Below are 22,825 nucleotides of genomic sequence, written 5' to 3'. Positions count from 1 at the left end.
ACCAGGTACCTGCGCTGCTGTTGCGGCGGGTGCGGGGTTGTCCAGCAGCTCCATCTGCAGCTCCTGCGCCGCCGTCGCCGGAGTGGGAGGCGATTTGGACATGTCGCTTTGGACCATTGGAGAAAAGTACCAGCCGGCTTCGCCCCACGCAAGCCCCGCAGTGAATCAGTGCAGAGACCCGCGCCGGCACCGCCCGCTGCCGCTGCTTGCCCGGGGAGCTCCCTCAGCGCCGTGCCATCGGGAAGCCTTCAACGCCTGGCTGGGAGCAGGAAGAGGCGGCGGCCGCCGGGCGGGAGCGAAGGGAGGGAGGGTCCCTGGGACTCCGCGCGGCTGCCCTGCTCGCCTCGCCCGAGCTGCTGCTGGAGACTGGAGCGCGGGGAGCGGGCACCGCCGCCGCCAGGCGGAGGGGGAGGAGACGGGGCGGCGCGCTGGGAAGAGGGAAAGCGGCAATGACCGTCTCCCCCCACGCGAGCTCCCCGGCAAGGGGCGAGCCGCGCCGAGTGGCCGGGGGAGGCTGGCTGCAAAGGCGGCGTCCGGCGGGGCAATCACTGACCCCCTCCCAGCAAAGTTTCTCCCGACGGGCGGGAGGGTGGGGCGTTAACGCTGAGGCAGGTTGGTAAGGACTGGATGCAGCCCAGTCCCCGCCACACCCAGCCACATCTGTCACCTCCCAAAGGCCAGAGACTCTCTAAAGTGGTTGCAAAGCGGGGGCAAACTCCAGCTGCGGGACAGAGGCAGCACCTCGCTGCGACCGGGGCTTCCTTTTATGGGCATTGCTGGTATTTATGAAGTGCAGCCCCTGTGCCCCACACAGCACAGGACGTGGGTGCCCCTGTTCCAAAGAGTTTGCGGTCTAAAGACAGGACTGTTGACAAAAGGGGAAAAAAAGGATGCAATTAAAAACATTCCTTATATTTCCATCCTCTCTAGACAGCACAGCTCACTTCCGAAACGCCACTGGACCCAAAGGTCGAGTTTCCTTTGCTGTATGTCACAACTTTTAAAACGTGGCCATTGCTGGATTCGTGGGGGGAGTGACCTCAGTATCCCGGGTTCCCCCAATCTCCTGTTTAACATTATCCACAAACATGTTCCCTCTATTTAATGATGAATACAAATGACCAAATACATTTTCAATGTTTTGTATCCAGGCAGCTCGTGAAGCACAGTATGTCCTCCTCCTTTCCCCCACCAACTAAACTTCTACATATCTCAGCAGACCTGGATGATGATGCAGGACTCTTGTTGGCATAGTCCATCTCTAGCCAGCTATACAGTTGAAAGTACGGCAAAGAAAGATCAGGGAGTACTGGCTGTTAGTAGGTGATGGAAACTACAGGAAGATAACTCCTTCTCCACAGTGATACTGATTTTAAGAGGCAACTGGCATCCCAGGCCATGTATACACTAGAAAATTTCGCCACTAGAACTTTTGCCAGCTTGCAGCCATCATCACTGCTATGCCTGTACACACCTGGCTGCTTTTGCTGGTGCTGTGCATCCTCACTGCCAGAGGTTGTGTCTGGCATGTCAAAGTTCAGGGCAACTGCAGCTGCATTCCCCCTTCATGGTCTACCAACGGCACCCCTCTATGCTTCCAGTTCTGTTACCTCTCCTGCATTTCTCTCCCTCAATTTTTTCCAGGTCCCACAATTCCTACATCACCTTCACTGTGATATTTCCAGCAATCCAGACTGCCTAAACAGGCCAACATCTGTGCTTCACTTTCTTGCCAAAGGCTCACAAATAGTGAATTGCCAGCAGGTATAACTTACTACACAGCCCTTTATAAGCAAGTACATTTATTCTTAAAATGAAAGCATTATAAAGGAAACATTAAAAACAGTAAGTGAACCTACATGCATATTAATAAGCTTACACACCCCGCCCTCCCGCCCCCCGACAACTCCACAAGGACTCTGCTCTGGTAGGAGTCAGTCCTTCAAACTCTACCAAGGGGGTTTTCTATAGTTACAAATTCATAACAGCCTCAGCTCAGAACAAGCACAGCCACAGATAGTTCAGTCTTTTATACATCTTGGGCCTTTGAGCTTCACACTCTAGGAACAGTTAATCAACAGATAATGGGTTTCTCCTTCGTGTGTAGCTTCAAAAGCCTGGGTTTTTGCATAACCCAAGGTGGGAATTTGCATTCACCTCCCCCTAAAAATTCCCCAGGTGGACACTCAAATACTGTTTGTCCCAAAAGTCCATTCTTGTCTGGCACTTTGTTCAGTATAGTCCTTTGAAATTCATAACACTTCCCAGGATTCACAACCAAGCCACCCCCTAGAGAAATTGTGTGCAGTTCTAGCCCATAACAACACATAACTTTTGCATTTAATACAATGGACTCCAAAGATACTTAAACTTAATTTAGTAAGATTGTTCAATTGTAGGAAATTGCCATATTTGTCACAAGATAGAAGACATGGTACACTGTGGCTAAGCATCCCCATGTCCCCTGAGGCACAGTCCACCTCAATGCCTTGTGGGCCTTTTAATTCCCTGGATGCAGTGCTGATATCCCACAATGCACTGCATCCAGGGAATTATGAGAGCCCATGATTCCCTTTCCTCCATCCCATATTTTTTGTGTTTTTTTTAAAGTTCACACAAGTCACTTTTCTCGCCCTGCCATCTCACCAGCGGAAACATGGATGCTACATACGTCAGAGGATGGGGAAAGGAAAAGATTTGGAGTGGGACAACCTATATACCAATAACACACATTAACCCTATCAGGGTTGACCAGGTTTCTCACTATAGTGGTGCTGGAATCACCAAGATTAATAAAATTATTGGTGATTTAATTTACCATGTGTATGACACTTCTTATGGACCGACTCCGAATTTTATGTCTGCCATGACAATGGTTGATATCTGCAACCCCCTGCAGTAATCCATACATGAGGCTGGCCATACTCTGGATCCAGCTTTTGGGACAGAAGTGGAGATTGGAGGGATAGAAATGACTGGTGTCATGTGCCAGCCATTGTCTCATGTGATTTGAGATTTGGGGTATATCTATCCTGACTGGATGAGTGATCTTTTTTGATGGAACTAGTGAGGTTCCAGACAGACAACACAATGGATAAGGTGTCAGTGGCACTGGAAAGATTGCAAAAGTGTGGGGGCGGCTGGTCAACGTTGGCCTGGCCACTCCTCAGTCATGACAGAGGGGTAGCTGGGCCAAATTTGAATCAGTGCCACTGTGATGTGGTGCATGGAGGTGCAATGCCACTCAAAAGTGACCTGACTGCCCTGCTGCCTTGATGAAGGGGCAACTGAGCCCACCATCATGCTGCCCAGCTTTTTTCAGGGCCAAGGTAGGGCCTGGATCCCTTATTGTGCCCCTGCCAATTGGAGGTTTTCAAAAGTGGGGGTTGTAATGAAATGCGCTAAACTCTATACTGTTCAGCCACTTATTTAAATGAACCACAGACATACCTGCATAGCATTAATGGATCTTGTGATGAACACATCTGGTGTGTATAAGCAAGCTCTGTGACCAGTCCATAACTGATGCAGAAGTACATGACATGGTGTCAGAAGTAAACTAAGAACAGAAACAGAAGGAAAACAGCAACAAAGGTTGCAGATGGAAGGCAAACAGCAACAAAGACTGCAAGATCTAGCAACATGCCACTCTTCAATGCCCCAGAGAACTTCAGCTTTGACAAATCTTTGCAATGGACAGACTGGAAGCAGTATTTTGCAAGATTTTGAATTGCAAACAAACTCCACAGAGAAGCTGGAGATATACAAGTATCTTCTTTAATTTATGTTATAGGAAAGCAGGCAGAGAATATCTTTAAATCCCTTGACCTTACTGAAAACAGCCACAAAAATGACCCCGAAAGGGTTCTGACTATGTTTGGTGCGTACTTTATACATCAGAGAAATGTGGTTTACGAAAGAGCATGTTTCTATCACAAAATTCAACAACCAGGGAAAATGTCCAGCCAGAGATGCATGGTGTAATAAATGCATGAAATGTGGACATTTTGCAGCTGTTTGCCACACTAAAGCAGTCAGGGAGTTGACTGATATTACTGACAATCAAGAGTCATTGTTTTGGGGATCAATAGCATGTGAAGCTACAGAACCTGCTTGGAAAGTAAAATTTAATATTCATGGCAAGACTACTGACTTTAAAATTGACTCAGGAGTTGACATCACAGTCATCTCAAAAGGGGCCAATCACATTCAGTCCCCGCCCCCTCCAGAGTGGAAATCACCTGACACAACTCTGATGATCCCAGCAGATATTCTGAACTGTATGGGCCAGTTCACTATACAGAAACAACTTATAAAGACAAAAGATGTGCATTCAAAGTACATGTGATCACAGGATCAAAGCCTAACAACCTTCTCAGCTGCAGCGTGGCAGCCATGATGAGCCTAATGAGAAAGGTGGAAGAACTCGATGGAGGATTCGATGGTATTGGACTTTTGAAAAGAGATCCAGTACAAATCAGCTTAAGAAACAATACTGAACCATGTACAAACACTCCTAACAGAGAGACCTTGGAAGAGACTAGCTGCAGTTTTATGAGAATTCAGAGGACATAATTACTTAGTCATAGTGGAATATTTTTCCAGGTATATAGAAATAATGTACATGAAGGACATAACATGTCACAATGTTATTGAGAAACTGAAGTGCACTTTTGCTCACTTCTGTATTCCAGAACAACTAGTGACAGACAACAGACCACAATTCACTGTGGCAGAATTGAATTCATTCTGAACAAAATATGATTTTGATCAAATTACTAGCAGCTTACATTACCCACAAGTGAATGGAGAGGCTGTGAGAGCAGTACAGACAGCCAAGAAAATCCTACAGCAGGAAGATCCATTCTTTGCTCTTGAGTTACAGATCAACACCAATAGTTACTACTGGATATAGTCCAGAACAAATCCTGATGCTAAGACAACTCAGAACTGCTGTTCCAACTTTGGAAAAGAATCTATTTGCAAAGTGTCCAGATGTGAAAAAGAGTAGCCAGATTGGATAAAAGGACAAAAAGAGCCTATGAACGCTTTTATAGCAGATACCACTCAGAGAACTGCTGGATCTAGAACCTGGTGACCATGTATGTATCCAACTGGACAAAGAAAAAGAAGGACCACTCCAGCTCTCCTAAAGGAAAAAGATCACATGTGATCAAGACCAACGGGAGGTTCAACAGAAATAATTGACATCAACAGTTTGTTCCTCAGAAAGAACAATCAACAGAGCAAACGCTACAGGTGGCGGATGTAGAACACAAAGAAGATGACTCAAAGATTCCAAACTGACCACAGCCAGTCATTGCAACTAATGGACAGCCATATCACCAAGTTGTTACACGTTCAGGTTGCGTAATTAGAAAATAGTTCTAATTTCTACAATTTAGAAACACTTAATAGACTGGTACATACTGAATTTCAAAGACTGTGTGAAAGTATAAATATTATAAATGGTAGGAATGTAGAACTTAAAGGGGGATATGTAATGGCATGCTAAATTGAACTATACTGTTCAGCCAATAGGTGGCACTGTGTGTAAAATATCTTATTTAAATACACCTCAGTCATACCTTGCAGAGTATTAAAGGATCTTACGATGAACACATCTGGTGTGTATAAGCAAGCTCTTTGACCAGTCCATATCTGGTACAAAAGTACATGACGGGGACACTGTCCCCGTTTAAAAAAATTAAGAGCAATGGCCCTTTGCCCCCCGATCTCTGGTGTCCATGAAGGTTGTTACTCCAACTGCCCACTTAAAAGATCCTATTAAATAATCAATAATGTATTTAGTTTTAGACAATGAAAAGCACCACACAAAAATGCTGAGCACCCTAAAACTTCCTTAAAATTATAGATACAATGATAACGAACCACCAGGATGAAAATAATGATATATAGGAAATAAATCAACTCACCTAACAAATCAAAGCAGCAGAAAAGACCTTTCACCATCCAAGAATATACCTTCAAACTTTCTCCCAATTCCTATCAAACAATTAACAATCTTGTGCCCTCCGTTATTCATACTGTGATCCCTAAAAACCCTCTCTGTAGGCTTGGTCCTTAGAGATTCCCCCATGGTTCAATGCTAGTAAAGAAGTGTCTTGCTGGGTACAGCTGCTTGTGGCATACAGATTTAAGACTGTGTTGCTTTTGCTCTATCTGTGAAGGAAGTGAAGATAAGTCTCTTTGCTTCTATCGTTGCACCTGCACAGTGGAACAGTTTTGAATGATTGGGAGTTTAGTGAATCCTTACTGCATTTACGTCATTCTGGAGTCAGATTTTTCATACTGCGAAGAATATTCTTGTTACTCTGTAGAAAAAAGTTGCTGGGAGCTGAACCAAGTTGCTTATTGCAGGGGAAACAGAACAGTGGTCTCGAGGAGAAAACACTGTCATTTTGTTTCATCCAGTATTGGTCAATGAAGAAGTGAAGAAGTTGAGGTGGCTTCAAGCTACAATCTGTGAGGAAGTATAACCATTATTTGTAACACAAGTGCACAACTTAGGTATGCTGTTAGATCCTGGACTGCTTCTAGATGTTCTGGTAGTGGGTATGATCAATAGCATTTATTTACCTACGTGCTTGGTGAGAAGAATCCATCCTTTTCTCTCCAGTGCAAACCTTGCAACAATTATCTATTCATTTTTCACTTCCAGATTAGATTTCTGCAATAGAGTTACTCCTTGAGACCACTGTGAAAACGAAGCTAGATTACCACACTCTACTTATTAAGTGGCATTTCATAGCAGAAGCATATTACACCAGTCCTCCAAGATCTACACTGGCTGCCATAGATTTTTCAGCTGCATAGAAGATGTTGGTTTTCAATAAAGCCTTTATAGGTTTGTGATTTGATGAGCAGAGAAATAGTCTCTCTCCCCCTACCATAATACTCTTGTGGAGATAAATAGAGGTGCTTGAGCTAAAGCATCTTCCCTATGAACTGGAGGTAGCTCCTGGCAGAACATTCTCTATGAGGGATTCTTGACTTTGGAATGCTGTCTTCCCCACTGGAAGAAAGATTCTTGGAAGAATGATGCAGTGAGGAAGTTCTGACTTAATCTGGGTGAATAGTGCATGAATAATTTACTCAATTCATTTCCCCCCTTTTTTGTGTGCATTAATTGTCCAGGAACAGAACACTATAAACTTAAATTTAGTTTTTAGAATGATTCAGCAGAAAAGTTCTGCAGGTTATTTTTAGCTTGTAGTTTATTTGTTGGTAGTTCATTTCAAATATTTTATATTTGAAATCTGAGCTGTTTGATTGGACAAACTGGTCATATTTTATGCTTTAAATGGATGAACATAGTTCTCAGAATCAGATTCCCATACAAACACTTATGGGTTCTGGATTTGAAATATGGCCCCAGGACTTTTTTTTACTGGCAGTGGTGGAGGGAGTATACAGGCATGTAAAAGTAATTAAAGCCCCCTTTCCCATCCACCAAACTTCAGCCATTTTTGAGCTCTCTAACCATGCTAAAGTGGGTGCTTTCACTATTGAAGATATTTTCAGATCTTTTGATTATCTTGGATCACTTAAATAGTTTATTTTTAAAAATTTCAAACGTGCCATGGGATCAGTGCTGACCCAGCACGTTCTCACACTGCAACTCCCAGCCTTGATGGAAGTTCCAGGTGTGCACTACTGCCAGAAAAAGTCCTAAGTCTTCAAAGACTTAAAGCCTTTTACATGTTTGAAGAAATATGATTTAGAATTAACCATGTTAGTCACATGCTGTGTTTTCCTTTTTTTAAAAAAAATCACAGAGGGCAACATTCTATGTAGGCACTTTTAAGTGTGTATATATCGGGAGCACCACACATTCAGACTCAGTAAAAGCTGGTTTAGTCAGGCAAATTAGATTGCATAATCTTCACTGTGGTAGGCAATCTTTATTTCTTCTCCTCTTCCACCCTGCACACACCAATCCTAGGCTGTTATTCTGCATGATTTATCTCTCAGCCAAGTTTACCTGAAAGCTCAACATTCACTTCAAACTTCTTGCATTTCAGAATTTTATCCCTTTGCTTTTTGAATTGCACCAAAAGAGCTAGCAGCTTTTCTATTGGTCCTCTGTACAGCCATTTTTCAGATGGTGCCTGCTCTGTAGAAAACACAGGACCTCAGAAGAAGAGAAACAGAACAAGGATCTTGAGTAAAGATGTTCTCTTATTAAGATAGTAGTAAAGTGAGGATGGGGACTGTACCCATCAAACACAGTAACATATGCAGCTGGTGCTAGATCACATTTGTTAGCATTTATCCTCTAGTCAGTCTCAAAATATCTTTTCTTTTGACTAACCTTTAATACTTATAGCGGTAGAATATATTTATAAATAAATTAATAGCTCTGAAAATGTATAAGTTATATAAATACAAGATCCTTTGTCCATTGTACATGGAGTTAGTCCAGACAACTGTATACAGATAAACGTTTTAAAACTATGCATTATGGTATGTGTCATGAAGTCGTACTGTTACACAAAGTCTTCCAAGTTCTATTTATTAGCAAGAAAGCAAATGTTTAGTCTTAAGAAGACATGCTGTGTTAGTTTTGGTTATACAACGTTCTGTATAAAGGGAGCTGTGTGATTGCTTTCTGCTTTGTTCTGTGATTGCAGTGAATTGCTCTGTGAGAACCAGGCATGATGGGCAGAGATTCCTGAATGAAGGGACTGCCTACATGCTGTTTGTGACTACCTCCATTCCAGGATAAGGCTGTGTGTGAAAATAAGCCAAGGCCCACTTACAATATACACAAACTCTACACCATTGATTTTTCCTTGCTGGGAAGCCAACCTGCCAGATCCACATCTGCTACTGCTCAGCAGAGGGGCCAACCCAATTACATTCAATACATTATCTAATATTTATAATGGACAAATGTTGAGTATTCATATAAGGACATTTCTAATCTTGTGAAATGGCAAGGGCACTAGTAGAAGACAATAACAGAAGAGACAACACTTTCAAGATTTGTTTTTTTTTCAAACAACAGTTCAGGGACCATATAAAGCTAATTTCACTCCTTCTACAAATGTATGAGAAACTTGGTGGTCATGAAAGAGAGGTACTGAAAGCACTGGCATTGTAGCAATGTACAAGAGGGTATGTCTACACTGCAATGTAAGCCTGGGTTTAAGGCAACCCCCTCACCTTGCATCTACATTGTAATTGCGCTAACCCAGGGCTTGGACTCAGAGTCCCAGGACCCTGCAGGGCTGAGTCCAAGCTCAAGTCGAGCCAGGACCTAGGGTCTGAGCCCTATTGCTTCACAGTGTAAACACGGTGCCAGCTTGACTCAAGTCCCGGGAGTCATCCAGATGTATCCCACAGTTCCTTGGCCCAACTTCCTTAGTCCTCTCTATCCCAACAATCTGCAATGTACTCTATTAAAAATGAAAACCATGCCCCTTTGTAAATGGCAACAGCTCAGGTCAGCATTAACCCATTCTCTTCTGATCACCAATCTGCAAGCACACTATCAGAGATCCTCCAGGGTCTGCAGTGGAGACTAAACCTATCAAGTCTTCTGCAAAGTGAACTGCTTCCTGGTCACATGAGCACAGCCAGATTTTGGTGAATCTCTGGCGTAAGGCCAGTAAAACTGTGGACTTCAGCAAAAGCACCAGGAAGGACCATGCATACCAACTATACACACCTGGCCCACGCATTCCTGCCCCCATATGGCAATTAGTTTTGAATTTTTTATGAAACAGAATAAAGCTTTTAATTTTAAACTTACCATTGCCGCTGCACTTTGGTAACTATGATTAACAAGGCTATGGCAAGAGACAGTGTGAGGACTGAAGCATCCCCTTCACAATATGTGTAGATTTACTTTAGAACTGTTACATTTTATGTCCTTGAGATTCCACATTAATTAATTCTATGCTTCCCCAGAGCTACTTTAAACAATAACCCTCTGTTTCTTGTCCTATTTCAGGACCTTCAACCTCTACCACCTGCTGTTCTTCTGGAACTCGATCCCTGGCCTGACATTCATAAGAACATAAAAACAGCCATACTGGGTCAGACCAAAGGTCTGTCTAGCCCAGTATACTGTCTTCCAGCAGTGGTTAATGCCAGGTGCCCCAGAGGGAATGAACAGAACAGGTAATAATCAAGTGATTATCACTCATTCCCAGCTTCTGGCAAGCAGAGGGTAGGGACACATCCCTGCCCATCCTAGCTAATAGCCATTGATGGACCTATCCTCCATGAATTTATCTAGGTTTTTTTAACCCTGTTACAGTCTTGGCCTTCACAAAATCCTCTAGCAAAAAGGTCCACAGGTTGACTGTGCATTGTGTAAAGAAATACTTCCTTTTGTTTATTTTAAACTTGCTACCTATTAATTTCATTTGGTGACCCCTGGTTCTTGTGTTATGAGAAGGTGTAAATAACACTTCTTTATATGCAAGCTGTTCCATACCCCTAATCATTTTTGTCACCCTTTACTGAACCTTTTCTAATTCTAATATATCTTTTTTGAGATGCAATGATCACATCTGCATGCAGTGCTCAAGACGTGGGCCTACCATGGATTAATATAGAAGCAATATGATATTTTCTGTCTTATTATCTATCCCTTTCTTAATGATGCCCAACATTTATTTCTGTTTGCTTTTTTGACTACTGCTGCACATTGAGCAGATGTACCCTCATGGATCATTCCAAAAGGAAGCATTTCCATGATGAAGTTCTGGTCAATGTTCTTGAGACCAGCATGTTCAGAACCAGAAGAAGAGGGATGAAAGCCTGGAATAACAGCATGCTGAGAGGCAGGAGGAAAAGCTGAGATTCGCTGCCCGGGTGGATGACAGTGTTTCAGCAAGGGAGCTGACACTTGCAAAGCAGTTTCTGGAACAGGAATGGTGGCTAAGGGAGGAGGAGAGAGATCAACAGATAGGACTGTTTTAGCAACTCCTGTATATAATGGCTGCTAGAGCACTGGCTCCTGCTGCCTCCCCCATACCACAGCGATGTACCCTCAGCCCAGCAGTAGCTTGGGCAACTCCATATCGGGGCAGCGTATATATTCAGGACTGATGAGCAGCTGGGCATGGCAACTAAACACAATGCAGCCTTTTTTCTTCCACCCGTTTCTGGTGTAAATCTCCCACCCCTGCCGCCAAGTGAGGGCTAAAGGTGTAAAGAAGGGAAAGGAGAACTTCGGCCCAGGGGACATGCAGCAATAGGGGGATTGTGCTGGGTATTAATTATTTCCTGCCCTTTCTTTTTGGGTGTGTGGTTTTGTAATAGCAGCTGGCCTTCCCTAGTCTGTGTGAGTGCTTTACAGTTTTAAGACCCGATTGCAAGTAAAGCATGTTATGTTTTCAAGAAAGCTTGTTGCTATCAGTGCAATCATGATTTGAGATAATAAAGTTAAAAACGTGTTAAGAAGTAATTAAGCATTATAAAGCAAACAGTATTCCTCTATTTACCTAGATACAGCAATTCAAATGTCAATAAATTCCATCTGTACAGCCTCCCACCCCGTAACCACAACCAAATTCATTTTTCATCATGTTCATCATGTCATTCAAACTTACATTGCATGGCAATCAAGGCTACCCCACTCCCAAGCACTGCCCGCCCCCCAAAATAAATGAGCCACTTCCCCCCCCCCCCCCCGAAGCACATTTATAGAGGTACTATTCCCCCTCTTCCACTGGGTCATGCCAGTGGTGGATTATCCAATGGGCCCCAGGGCCCATGCTCAGGGGACACAGAAAAACATGGGCACCACAGCAGAAATCCGCCACATGGTGGCAGAAGCTTGGAGCTCTGGCAGAAGCTGCAGGGCAGACAGAGGAAGCCCCAGCGCCCGACCCCGGTCCCTGGCAGAAGTGCAGGGTGGTGGGGGAAGCCCCAATGCCTGGACCCTCCACTGCAGCCTCGGCACTGGCAGAGCTCTCGCTCCCTGCTGTGGCCTCAGGGCTGGAGGAGCTCTCAATCCCCTCTGTGGCCCTGGGGCCATGGTTGGGGGATATAGCTTCTCCGGTTTTGGGACTGCGAGGGTTGGGGGTGGAAAAGAATGAACAGAGAGTGGGCTGCAGTGAGTGGGAAGGAATGGGGCATGACCATGGGTGAAACGGGGGCAGAGCCATAGGGGAATAGGGCAGAATGGGGTAGGGCTGTGGGTGGAACAGAGGCGGGGCTGTGGGGGAAAGAGCAGAACAGGGTTGGGCCATGGGCATTGCCGCAGGCAGAAGGGGCAAAACGGGGGCAGGACTGTAGGTGGAAGGGGTGGGGCAGGGCCATGGTTCTGGCGCTGGGGTCCATCAATTTGCTCTGGCCCAGGGACCCAGGAGACCTTAATCTGCCACTGGGTCATGCAAGTCCATAACATGAGAATAGAGAGCATCCCTTACTTCTGTTGCCTGGGTGCAACCACCTCCGACGGTGGTTGCTGCATGTTCTGTCTGAGGGTACTAATCCAGCATCCCCTCACTGTCATAGGTCCATTCAGGGGGAAATGGCTCACTTCTGACTTCAAAAATGTTGTGAAGAGCACAGCAATCTACAGTAATGTGGACAGCATTGATTCTCTGACATCCAAAGAGGTTTGTAGACATTTCCAAAGTGATTTCAATCTGCCAAAAGCACATTCAACAACCATTCTACACCTGCTGAGAGCGTAATTAAACCTTTTTTTTTTTTTTGGCCAGAGCCTCTGAAATCAGGGTATAGTTTCATAAACCAAGACAAAAGGGGGTATGTGATGTCTCTGAGAATAACAGTGGAGGACAGTAACTCAGTTTATATCAATGTCATTTGGTGGGAATGGTTTCCCAGACTATCATGAATGTAGACTCCCAAGCAGTAAAAAACTCTGACATCATGAACTTTTCCTGTACAGCGAATACTGACATTCATAAATCTTCCTCTGTAGTCCATACGAGCCTGCATAACTATGGAGTAGTACCATTTGTGGTTTATGTACTCATTGCTCGTTGAGGTGGGCAAACTATGAGCAGATGAGTCCCATCAATAGCCTTGCCACAATTAGGAATCCCCACTCTCTCAAAGACATTGGAATATCTGAAAACATCTCTGGAATATCTTTAATGTCTGCCACATTCAGGTAAACCACATGCCTGATTACTTCAGTTACTTCTGACACCACTTCACCCACAGTTGACTTTCCAATCCCAAACTGGTTAGCAATGGACCTGGAGCAGTTCAGGATAGCCAGCTTCCAGACAGCTATATCAACCCTCTTCTGGACTGGCAAAGGTGACCTCAGATGTGTCTCTTTAACTTGTAGGGTCAGGGCAAGCTGCTCACAAAGGTCCAGAAATGTTGTTTTCTTCATGTGAAAGTTCTGAATCGAGTGATGGTCATCCCAGGTCTGCATGACAATGTGGTCCCACCAGTCTATGCTCATGGCTCTGCTCCAGAAGCAGCAGTGTATCTAGGGATCATCAGGAGGTATTCCAATTATACTGAGCAGCATCTACCAGTGAGAGTCTCCAATACCAGGATACTCCTCCTTCTCCACCTCCTCCTCCTCCTCCTCCTGCAGATCCATCAGGAAATCTGTCAGGTACCTTTGGTGGGACAGAAAATGCCGCCAAAATGTCCACCAATGCCTCATGGATACTCTGCCAGTTTCCTGACACATGAGAGAAAGCGCAAGCAACAGAAGTTCATCAAGACATGCCTTGTCCATGTTGCTGGCTCTGGAGTCTGGGAGTGCACAGAACAAAATGTCTGCTCAACAGATTGTGTTGGCAGGCAGATCAAGCTTCCTGTAATGTGCAGAGTGAGCAGTAGAGTTTTTGCACAGTGCACCACGTTCCTAGGTATAGAGTGGCCACATTTGGGGGAGGGGGAGGGGAGTACTAGGGACTCTGGGATATGGCTACTTTGACTCAGGTCTCCGCAGTGGAGTGTGGATGCCAGAGCCTTAGGTTCGAGCATGGATCAGAAAATTCTTAACCTAGGGTTAAAATACAATGTAGATGTTCAAGCCCAGGGTTCCCTAACACAAGTCAGCTGACCCAAGTCCCACTAATCCTATGCTTACATTGTAGTGTAGACATATCCTTAGAGGAGTAAGACAGGTAGTGTTAACAAAGGCAGCCAGGGAGAATCTCTTTGTCCAGCGAAGTATGTGATCCTTTGTGCATATGTAAATCTTCCATCTTTTTCTGGTCAGTGCAGGATTGGGGGGCATGGATCAGTGTTCACATCACACTCCCCGTCAGTACCCAGCCCAAGCCAGGGAAGCTAATGATTCAAGCAGTGGACCAAATGCGGTGATGAATCCTGGTCACATGCTAATATGCTAAGAAGAAGTACAGGATTTATTACAACCTGTTTTTGTTGTGCAGAAAGGGTGAGGAGGAGAATACCCAACTCATTTTCATATGTGAATAAAGCCAAGAGTTTAACATTTGGGCTCCGGTTGAACAAGACCATTAAGCATGTGCCTAACTTTAACCATTGATTTCCATGGAACTAACATCATGCTTAAAATTAATCCAAAGCTTAATGAATGACCTTGCTAGATCAGGGTCTTGGGAGGTCTGCAGAAATGAAGGGCTAATTATCAAAGTCACTGTGCCAAATACCTCTTAAAATGTTTTATAGCTAATAAATGCAATACAGTGAAAAACAAAAAAAATCACTAATAGTCACCTGGGTTTTGTGTCTCAGATTTCAGATAATACATTTTCTTCCTTGATTACTGTTTCTGTACTAGCTGACAAGTGAGAAGTAAAGAGATGTTTCCCTTACTTTTGTATTTAATAGTTTTCTCCTTACTTAATCTTTCACATTACACAACTGAACAAAAACACTCTGTAGACAGTCAGGCAACCTTACTTATAAATCTGTTATCACACTGTAAAATTGAAAGCAGCACAGACTGCTTTTAATAAACTGATCTGTACTTTCAACTTTTGTTTATTGTATCCTCTGTTCACTTTAATCTACAGAGCATTGATGAGATACAGTAAGGGTTCCGGCCTAGACTTATGACTGATTCTGTGCAGGAGAGACTGGTGGGTTTAAGAGAGTAAGCATACTATGTGATGGCAAAAATACTGACAAAAAACGTAATTTTAGCAGACAGAAAGGTGGATGTTACCGCAAATCTATAGCAGGCACTAAGCACCTTTTCATCCCTTTTCAAATGGGGGGAATATTCCTGATTGCATACAGTTCACATTGCCCAGAGGGAATTTTAAATTGTTAGGTTGACTATATTCAGAGATTTACATTTTGACTCAGTATATTTCTGTTCTCTTCATAATTGAGCCTAAACATTTCCCTTTGTATGCCCCAGTCCTTACTTACTCAGGTCTTCCAATTTATAGTAATAATATAACAATTTATAGTAATATTTGATTCACAATAGTGCAGTGCTGCCAGACTTGGGTGTCATTGTGCTAGGTGCTGTACAAACTTAAGAAGGGATTCCTGCCCCCCAAAAAGCTTACAGCAGGAGTCAAATGCGTGGAAAATACACTGATGGCTTTCTTCTATGATCTGCCCACAAAATATGCTTTGCCCACGTGAGTCACCAATATGAGAGACAACTCACAGTAGTTTATCCAGATGTTCAAAGTGTTGTCAGGCATGCTCGGTGTACTCTCCTCAACAACTTGACCTTGGATCCCCCTCACGGGTGGGGATGTCTACATAGCGAACAGCAGAGTCTCAGAGCCCAGGTCGACAGACTTGGGCTCACACTAGAAATAGCTGTGTAACCACTGTGGCTCAGGCTGGGACTTGGGCTCTGAAGCCTAGGGATGGGGGCGGGCTTCAGAGCCTGAGCTCCGTCCTGAGTGGCAATGCTATGTGGATCATAAAATTAGTGATATATATTATGTACCCAGGCACATGCACAGTAAGGAAGTTGTCTTAACTTTCAGTCAGAACTGCCTTTCTTTTGGAGGTTAAAAGGGCTCCTTAGCATTATTTTGACTTGCATGTACTTAAAACTACACTGGCAAGTACTCTTTATAGCATATTTCTGAAGTCTGCATTACATAAAATCCTCTTTTAGAAGCTTGAAAAAAAGTGTTTGCTGTCCAGTTTTGTCCTTGTCCATTTTGTAAGTTTTGTGTTTTCACTGCTTATAACAAAGCTTAAAATAAGTATAGTACTCGTTTACTAACTTATTTGATTACACTAATGGGCAAATAAGAACAAACTTCTGGCATGGATTACCTATTTTCCTATTTTAAAAAAATGTATTTATTTGTTGACTTTGAACACCACCTATTTCCTTGCCATCCCAGCTGTCATAGGTAAGACATAAAAACCAAATAATACAGTGCTACACCTACTGGGTAGCACGTGAATTGGTGCCAGTGCTGTGAACCATAATATGATACCCTCAGCACAATTTCCTGAATAGGTGTGCAAAAAAATAATAATTCAACCAAAATGTTCAACCTCATAATGAAAGAATGTTAGAACTGCAGCTCTTGCACAAACTTTTAATGGAAAACAATTTGAAAACTTATCATGCATCTTAAGATACTCTTAACAAGGACTGTCTAATAGTAGGGGGTTTGTTTGTTTTTTATTTACATCCATGTTTGACACTTCAGGATTTATATGTATGAGCAGGTCACTAAGTACATGTGTTAGTGACAAATTGGATAAAGTTGAATGTGAAATGCAAAGCTAAATCCTGGGCTGCATGTGAGGCTATTAGAGAGCAAGAGCTCCATGGCAACAAGGACAGGGAGAGCAGACGCGCTGTGAGAGCTTTAATTCTCCAAAGGAGATAATATATTACTTCCCTCATTATAGCATGAAAGACAAGAAAAATATAAATTTTAGATAGCCAGGATGGGACAGGCTTGAAATGTTTTACCTAATGGAGAATATAATGCTGATCCTGGACAGGAGCACTGAGCGGGATGAACTTCCAGTGTTTGTTCCATATTCTGGTTAATTTTTATCAAGCTCCTCTTACAAATTCAGGGTCAGAGCTGGCAGCCCATATTCATGCAAAACTCCCACTGATTTCATAATTGCTTTTTATATGGTTAAGAACTGCCAGGCCATCAGTACACATTTTAATAAGTCCTTAAGAGAGCAGTTGCCATAATGAAGCCTATTTTCAAAACTATTTATTGTTACAGTGCATATATATTGTTCTTAATGTATACACTAAAGACTGGTGGGAAGGGGATCAATGATTAGTTGAGTACCAACCGCCACTAATAATTTTTAAACTACCTCATTTCTGAAAACTTTTACAATTTTTACATTGACACCTTGTCTACTGTGTAAAACTTGCTATGAGAAAAGTCACTTTTAAAGCAATTATCACAGCTTTGAAAACAGCATTTGGTAATTGGTGCTCCCCAGTCACACAGCCATTGCAGAGCCCACAACACCACAGCTATTATTTTGTTTCAACTTGGCTTCAAACCAGTAGATTTTTAAAAAAGGACCCGGGGACATTCTAATGAGTCAAAGGCAGTTTAAGGTGCATCTTGTTTGAGTCCTAAGGTGCTTGACAATATCTCATTGAAATTGTTAACTTAAATTCACTTAGTAAAATCACATCAAAGGCATATCTAAAAATTGCTGATGAAAGCAGGTGTTCTTCTAACTGCTAACTAACTAAACATTTAATATTGTTAGCTTTTGAGTAGAATTTGAGTAGAATTATCTCAGCAGGGTCCTATTTTCACATGACCACTGTTGTGCCCTGTTGTCCAGACCGTGTGGAGAAAAGGGAAAAAAGAGCAAACTGCATTCACTGCCAGGAATGAGGACTTTGGACCCAATCCTGAAACCCTTACCCTTGTAAGTAGTCCTTTTGAATTCAATGGCACTATTTGTGTAAGTAAGGGCTATCCACAGTAAAGACTGATGTAAAGGAAGCAGGACCAGACACTTTGTCAAGAGAGATATTCTCCTGTTACTTTAGCATTTGACATGACAGCTCTCCAGTTGTGTTTGTCCTGGATTAGTGAATGAAGTCTATAATAAATTAATGCTACAAGTATAAGGCTCAGTCCTTAGACATGAGTCCCATGCACTTATTAGACTTTCTAAACTAATTTTAATTAGGTTCCATGGTATTCAGCTCCATAGTTCTCATCCCAAAACACAGCTGCCACTTTTTTCAAATCAGATACACCTCAACTGTACACCTCAACATTAATTTATTGCAATAAAGCAATTTTCACTTCCATATTACCTTTTATACAAGGATCTCAAAGCACTTATCAAACATTCATTAACAAATACCATTGTAAACATGTTCTATTCTGAGGCCTTCAGAAAGACCATCTGCTAATACAGTTTAACCTAAAACATGTGCAAGGACCCATGTAACAAAAAGAAGAAACTCCTGGCTATGGACTGGCCCAAAATATGTAAAATAAAAAACAGATGTACACAGAAATATTTTCTCTATTAGCTCAAATAAGAGACCCTAACAACTGCTTAAATATTTAGTACCAGATTGTAAACCAATTGCTCACTTTGGTGAGTAGCTACTTATATGTATAGCACCACTGATTTCACATGGACTATTCATATGAGTTACTTGTACCAATATGAGTTACTTTTTCCAACGTGAGCAAGAGGTTTGCAATGTTGCCCTTAGTGACTTTGTCACACTTCCCCCCCCCCCCAAAAAAAGTTTTTCTTTTCACTCTGCTACTGATTTATATTGTACCAGCATCTTCGTATAAAGAGTAAAAGGCCTTGACTGGAAGGTAAAGAAACCCATCTTAAAACAACAACTAAGAAACCAAAATGGCAGGCAACCACAGGAAGATGGTTGGTATAGACCAACATTTTAGCAGTTTGTGACCAAACTTTATGCTATAATATGTTTTATTAATCTCATCAGTTTTAAAACCTGCTTCCCAATTATAATATATATGTTTAGTGTGCAGGTCTTGCTTTTGAAGCAAATAGCCTTGGTACTAGACAATTTTGGGGAGAGGTTCAAAAGTACAAAGGTCAGTTTGGGGCCAATTTCCCACTGTGAGCCAATAGGAGTAGAATGCCTAACTGCCATTTTTGTCTCTGAAAAGCTCCTTCTTTAGCTTGGTATTTCTCCAAGTTTTGTGTCAAGAGATCAAAGTCAATTCATTCTCTCCAAACAAGGATGGCTTGGTTCATAAGAAAATAACATATTTGAAAACATTGGGTTAAAGTAGTTTAGCATAATAAAACTGCTTAGTATGACTTGGTCTACACTTAAAATTTTGTTGTCAGTATAGGTATGTCAGAGTGTGAAAAAACAACAACAACCCATCAACATAGATATGCCAGAAAAATCCTTGTGTAAATGCAGTTATACCAGGAAAAAAAATCCTTTCACTGGTTATTTCACTTGAGGAACTAATATAAGTTGTACCAGCAAAAATGCTCTTTTGCCAGTATAAGCTGTGTCTCCACTAGGAGGTTTTGCTGGTATAGCTATAACAGCAAACCCTAGGTAGTGTAGACAAGGTAACAGATACAAAATGATTATGAAAGTTTACTGAGATTAGATATTAACCCTCCAAAGCCCTTAAAGTTGAATAAGGTAGAACTGCATTATACTTGAAGTTAATTGTCAGATTGGGAGTCATATGCAACAACTGTCTAAAATAAGTTTATAAAAATTCAATCTTTATATATACATATGTATATATAAAGATTGAATTTTTATAAACTTATTTTATATATAGGAGAGAGAGAGATTGGCTGCATAAACCTTAATACAACCAAACCATCAGGATTGAGACAGCTCAGGTATGATTGGATGCAAGCACTAGGCAAGTCTGTATCATCTGTACAACAATGGAACATTAGAAGTAATAATATCTGTCAGCAGCTCTTTTCCAGCTCTAGTAATTACCAAAGGTACCTGAGCAGCAGAGGCTATGTATCAGACCATTAACAGAAATAATGTAGAAACAATATGTTCCCAGGATATTTCACTGATAACACTGGGAGAACATGTGAACTGGTCTCCTGGCTCAACAGCATATACCCAATGGATCTGACATGATAATGAATTGTCCAAACTTCACAGGTTACATAACATTATTACTGAAAACATTACCTTCTGAAAGATGTGCTTCTAAGAATATTGTGACCAAGTATCACAGCTTGCACCCTTGATGTCATTCTCAGCAGGCAGGCCAAGGACTGAATGAATTTTAAGAGTGAAGTGTCCTTTCAGCTTAGACACAGTCATTCCAGGAAGTGGGGGAAAACTTGTAGTGCCACTGTTCAAATTATATGCCCTAGGGAGGATTTCAATTTACAGAGCTATGAGTCAGGTATTTTTCATGAGCACTAAACTCACTTAAATTGTTTTCTTTTAAAATACCCCAAGAGATGTGTGTGTCAGTATACAGACATAATTAGGGGCATGAGGGGACACACATGAACAGAAAATGTGAATTGCCAAGTGCTCGCCAATCAATGGTTTGTTGCTGACCATTAGCTGAAGTTGCTGAGAGAGCTGGGAGTCTGAGGTATATTTTTAAAGGGCAATTTGGAGAAGCAGTTTGTAACTCATGAAGGTGGATGGGATACTGTCTTCACATAAATGTGTGCAAGAGTAGTCACATTTGTGGAGGCAAGGTAACTGGAACCCCAGTGTGGCAGACACTGTGACTGTCCTGTGGTGTTGCTATTTAGTTAAATGAGAAATTTACAGATGAGTTACACAACACATAAGTAACAAAGAGTCTGGTGGCACCTTAAAGACTAACAGATTTATTTGGGCATAAGCTTTCGTGAGTATAAACCTCACTTCTTCGGATGCATAGCATGCATAGCAACACATAAGTGTTGCAGAATATTCCTGTAGTTTCCACTCTCTAATTTGCTTATTATTTCTGATGGAAGATGGTTTAACTAAAAATCTGTTTATGTGGCTACAGCTACATTCATGGGAACTGTATGTTTCAAAATGTCCCAAGATAAACACAGAAGGATTTCATGAATAGGGGAGGTGATGTTTGTAAAGGAAACTGTTCTCTGGACATTGTGAGAGAGTCTCACATATCATTTCCATTAACACTAATCCTTGTGCATTGAGAGCAAAGGAAGATTAGAATCCTGTGGTGCTGCTTTCCAGCTGAAATCCAGATTGAGGGAATCTGCACTGTAATCAAGAGAAACTATACAGAGTTCTCATCTTTCCTGCAGCCTGAAACGGTATTCAGTTTTTTGTTGTACTGTAAAACCAATTAATTCAAAGAGCAATCTAAGTGTTACTCCTTGAAACGGTCCGAGCAATTGTATAAAATGTCAAAAGGGCAACTACAACGTGTACCGCAAGGCAAGGACAATGGGACTGAGTGAGGGTGATGATGATAAGCTTCCTGGAAGATCTGGTAATTAATCTTAGTTTGGGGAGTATTTTAAAATGTTGGCTGAAGTAACTAATTCTCTTTCACTGTTGTAAAATGTAAAATAGTATACTCGCCAAGAGATCTTTGCCTCTACTGTTCCCCAGATTCCTCATGCAAGCTTTAAAAGAAGAAACAGACTTGAGATTTAAGTCTACTTCACAGGAAAGGTAAAATGTTGAAAAGCTATACTGTGCTGACAGGTGCTATAGAAGAACCTTAGATAAATAACCAGTGGCAGCATGAACAGGACCATGGTCCTCTGACAGGTTTCTGTGTGGTTTTCCCTTTAGTTGTTTTAAATCATGTCTGCCTAAGAAAGAAACAGTTGATATATTTAAGCTTCTGTAACAACCAGTCAAGAGTGTCTATCCTTGAAACTTAGTGCCTTCTCCAACTCCCACTGAAGTAAATGGAAGCAAAATAAATGGAATAGTTTCATGTCTCGTTAGTCTGAATATCATTTCAAGATTGGATTACTGCAGTGGTGCGCTCGCTGGGCTAAGTTTGAAGACTAAGTGAACTTCCACCAGAGCAGAATGTAGCTGCTCTCTTGCTTAGTGCCATTTCCTGCAGGGAATACAACACACACGTGTACCAGTGTCTATACTGACTTTCATTTGGATTAAGGATGCAGTTCAACATATTGACTTCATTCAATATAGCCTGATGTGGTTTGAGTTGCAGCTTTCTTAGCATCCCTATGGAGTGTAGCTGTCTTGGAGGATCTACAGATTGGTGATAGTGCTTCAAGGAGGGTGTTCACAGCATCACATTTGTCCGAACTTGTGATGCCATTCCCAGAAATAATATTTCAGTATCAGTACTTCTGAGAAACTAAACACTATCCAGGAGGCCAGGAAGCAATATGCCCATGTTATCAGTGATGACATTTCCAAACCTCCCACAAGGTTTGAGGTGGATTGGCACTTGCATTTAGCCAGACCAATTCTAGACTCATCATGTTGAGATTCTTGAATGTATGGCTATTTCTTGCAACTTCATACTAAAGGAATATAGTGAATTAGATCTGATCCAACATACTAGTGTACAAAAAAAAAAAAAATAGAAAATAAGACCTTTATATGAACACTGGTCTACAATTTTTGAGAAGTCGTCTGCTTCAGAGATAAAATGTGCTATTTATTATGTATTTTGATGTGCTGAATTCAAATATGACAATTAAAACAACTGATTGGCTACTGTTTCTAAGATATTTAAGTTTTTACATTTTATATCTATGTATATTGTGTAGATAGTAGAGTTTTAATCATAAATTGTAAACCTATGTCTTTTCATGTGTTTATGGTTGCTTTACATGATAATAATTCACCTGTCCTGTTTACGTAACACTTTAAAAATCAGCAAAAGGGTTATATAAATAAAATGTATTATGAAACAAAAGGCAAAAAACTATTATGTACATAGTTTAGTCCTATTCAGTG

At 41.8% G+C, this 22,825-nt stretch overlaps 1 protein-coding gene across 2 annotated transcripts in view; it reads right to left on the bottom strand.

Moving 5' to 3' along the window:
- Positions 1–376, bottom strand: part of CACNB2 (calcium voltage-gated channel auxiliary subunit beta 2) — a 410,979-nt gene extending 410,603 nt beyond the window's left edge. For both annotated transcript variants that reach the window (XM_054020627.1, XM_054020628.1), the window contains exon 1: positions 10–376. In XM_054020627.1, coding sequence (XP_053876602.1) covers positions 10–117 — 108 coding nt within the window. In that variant the 5' untranslated portion in view covers positions 118–376. The remainder of the gene's footprint in view (positions 1–9) is intronic.
- Positions 377–22,825: the final 22,449 nt, after the last annotated feature.

This window comes from Malaclemys terrapin, chromosome 2 (assembly GCF_027887155.1).
Source record: "Malaclemys terrapin pileata isolate rMalTer1 chromosome 2, rMalTer1.hap1, whole genome shotgun sequence".
NCBI lineage: Eukaryota > Metazoa > Chordata > Testudines > Emydidae > Malaclemys > Malaclemys terrapin.
This window is presented reverse-complemented; position numbering and strand designations above follow the sequence as displayed.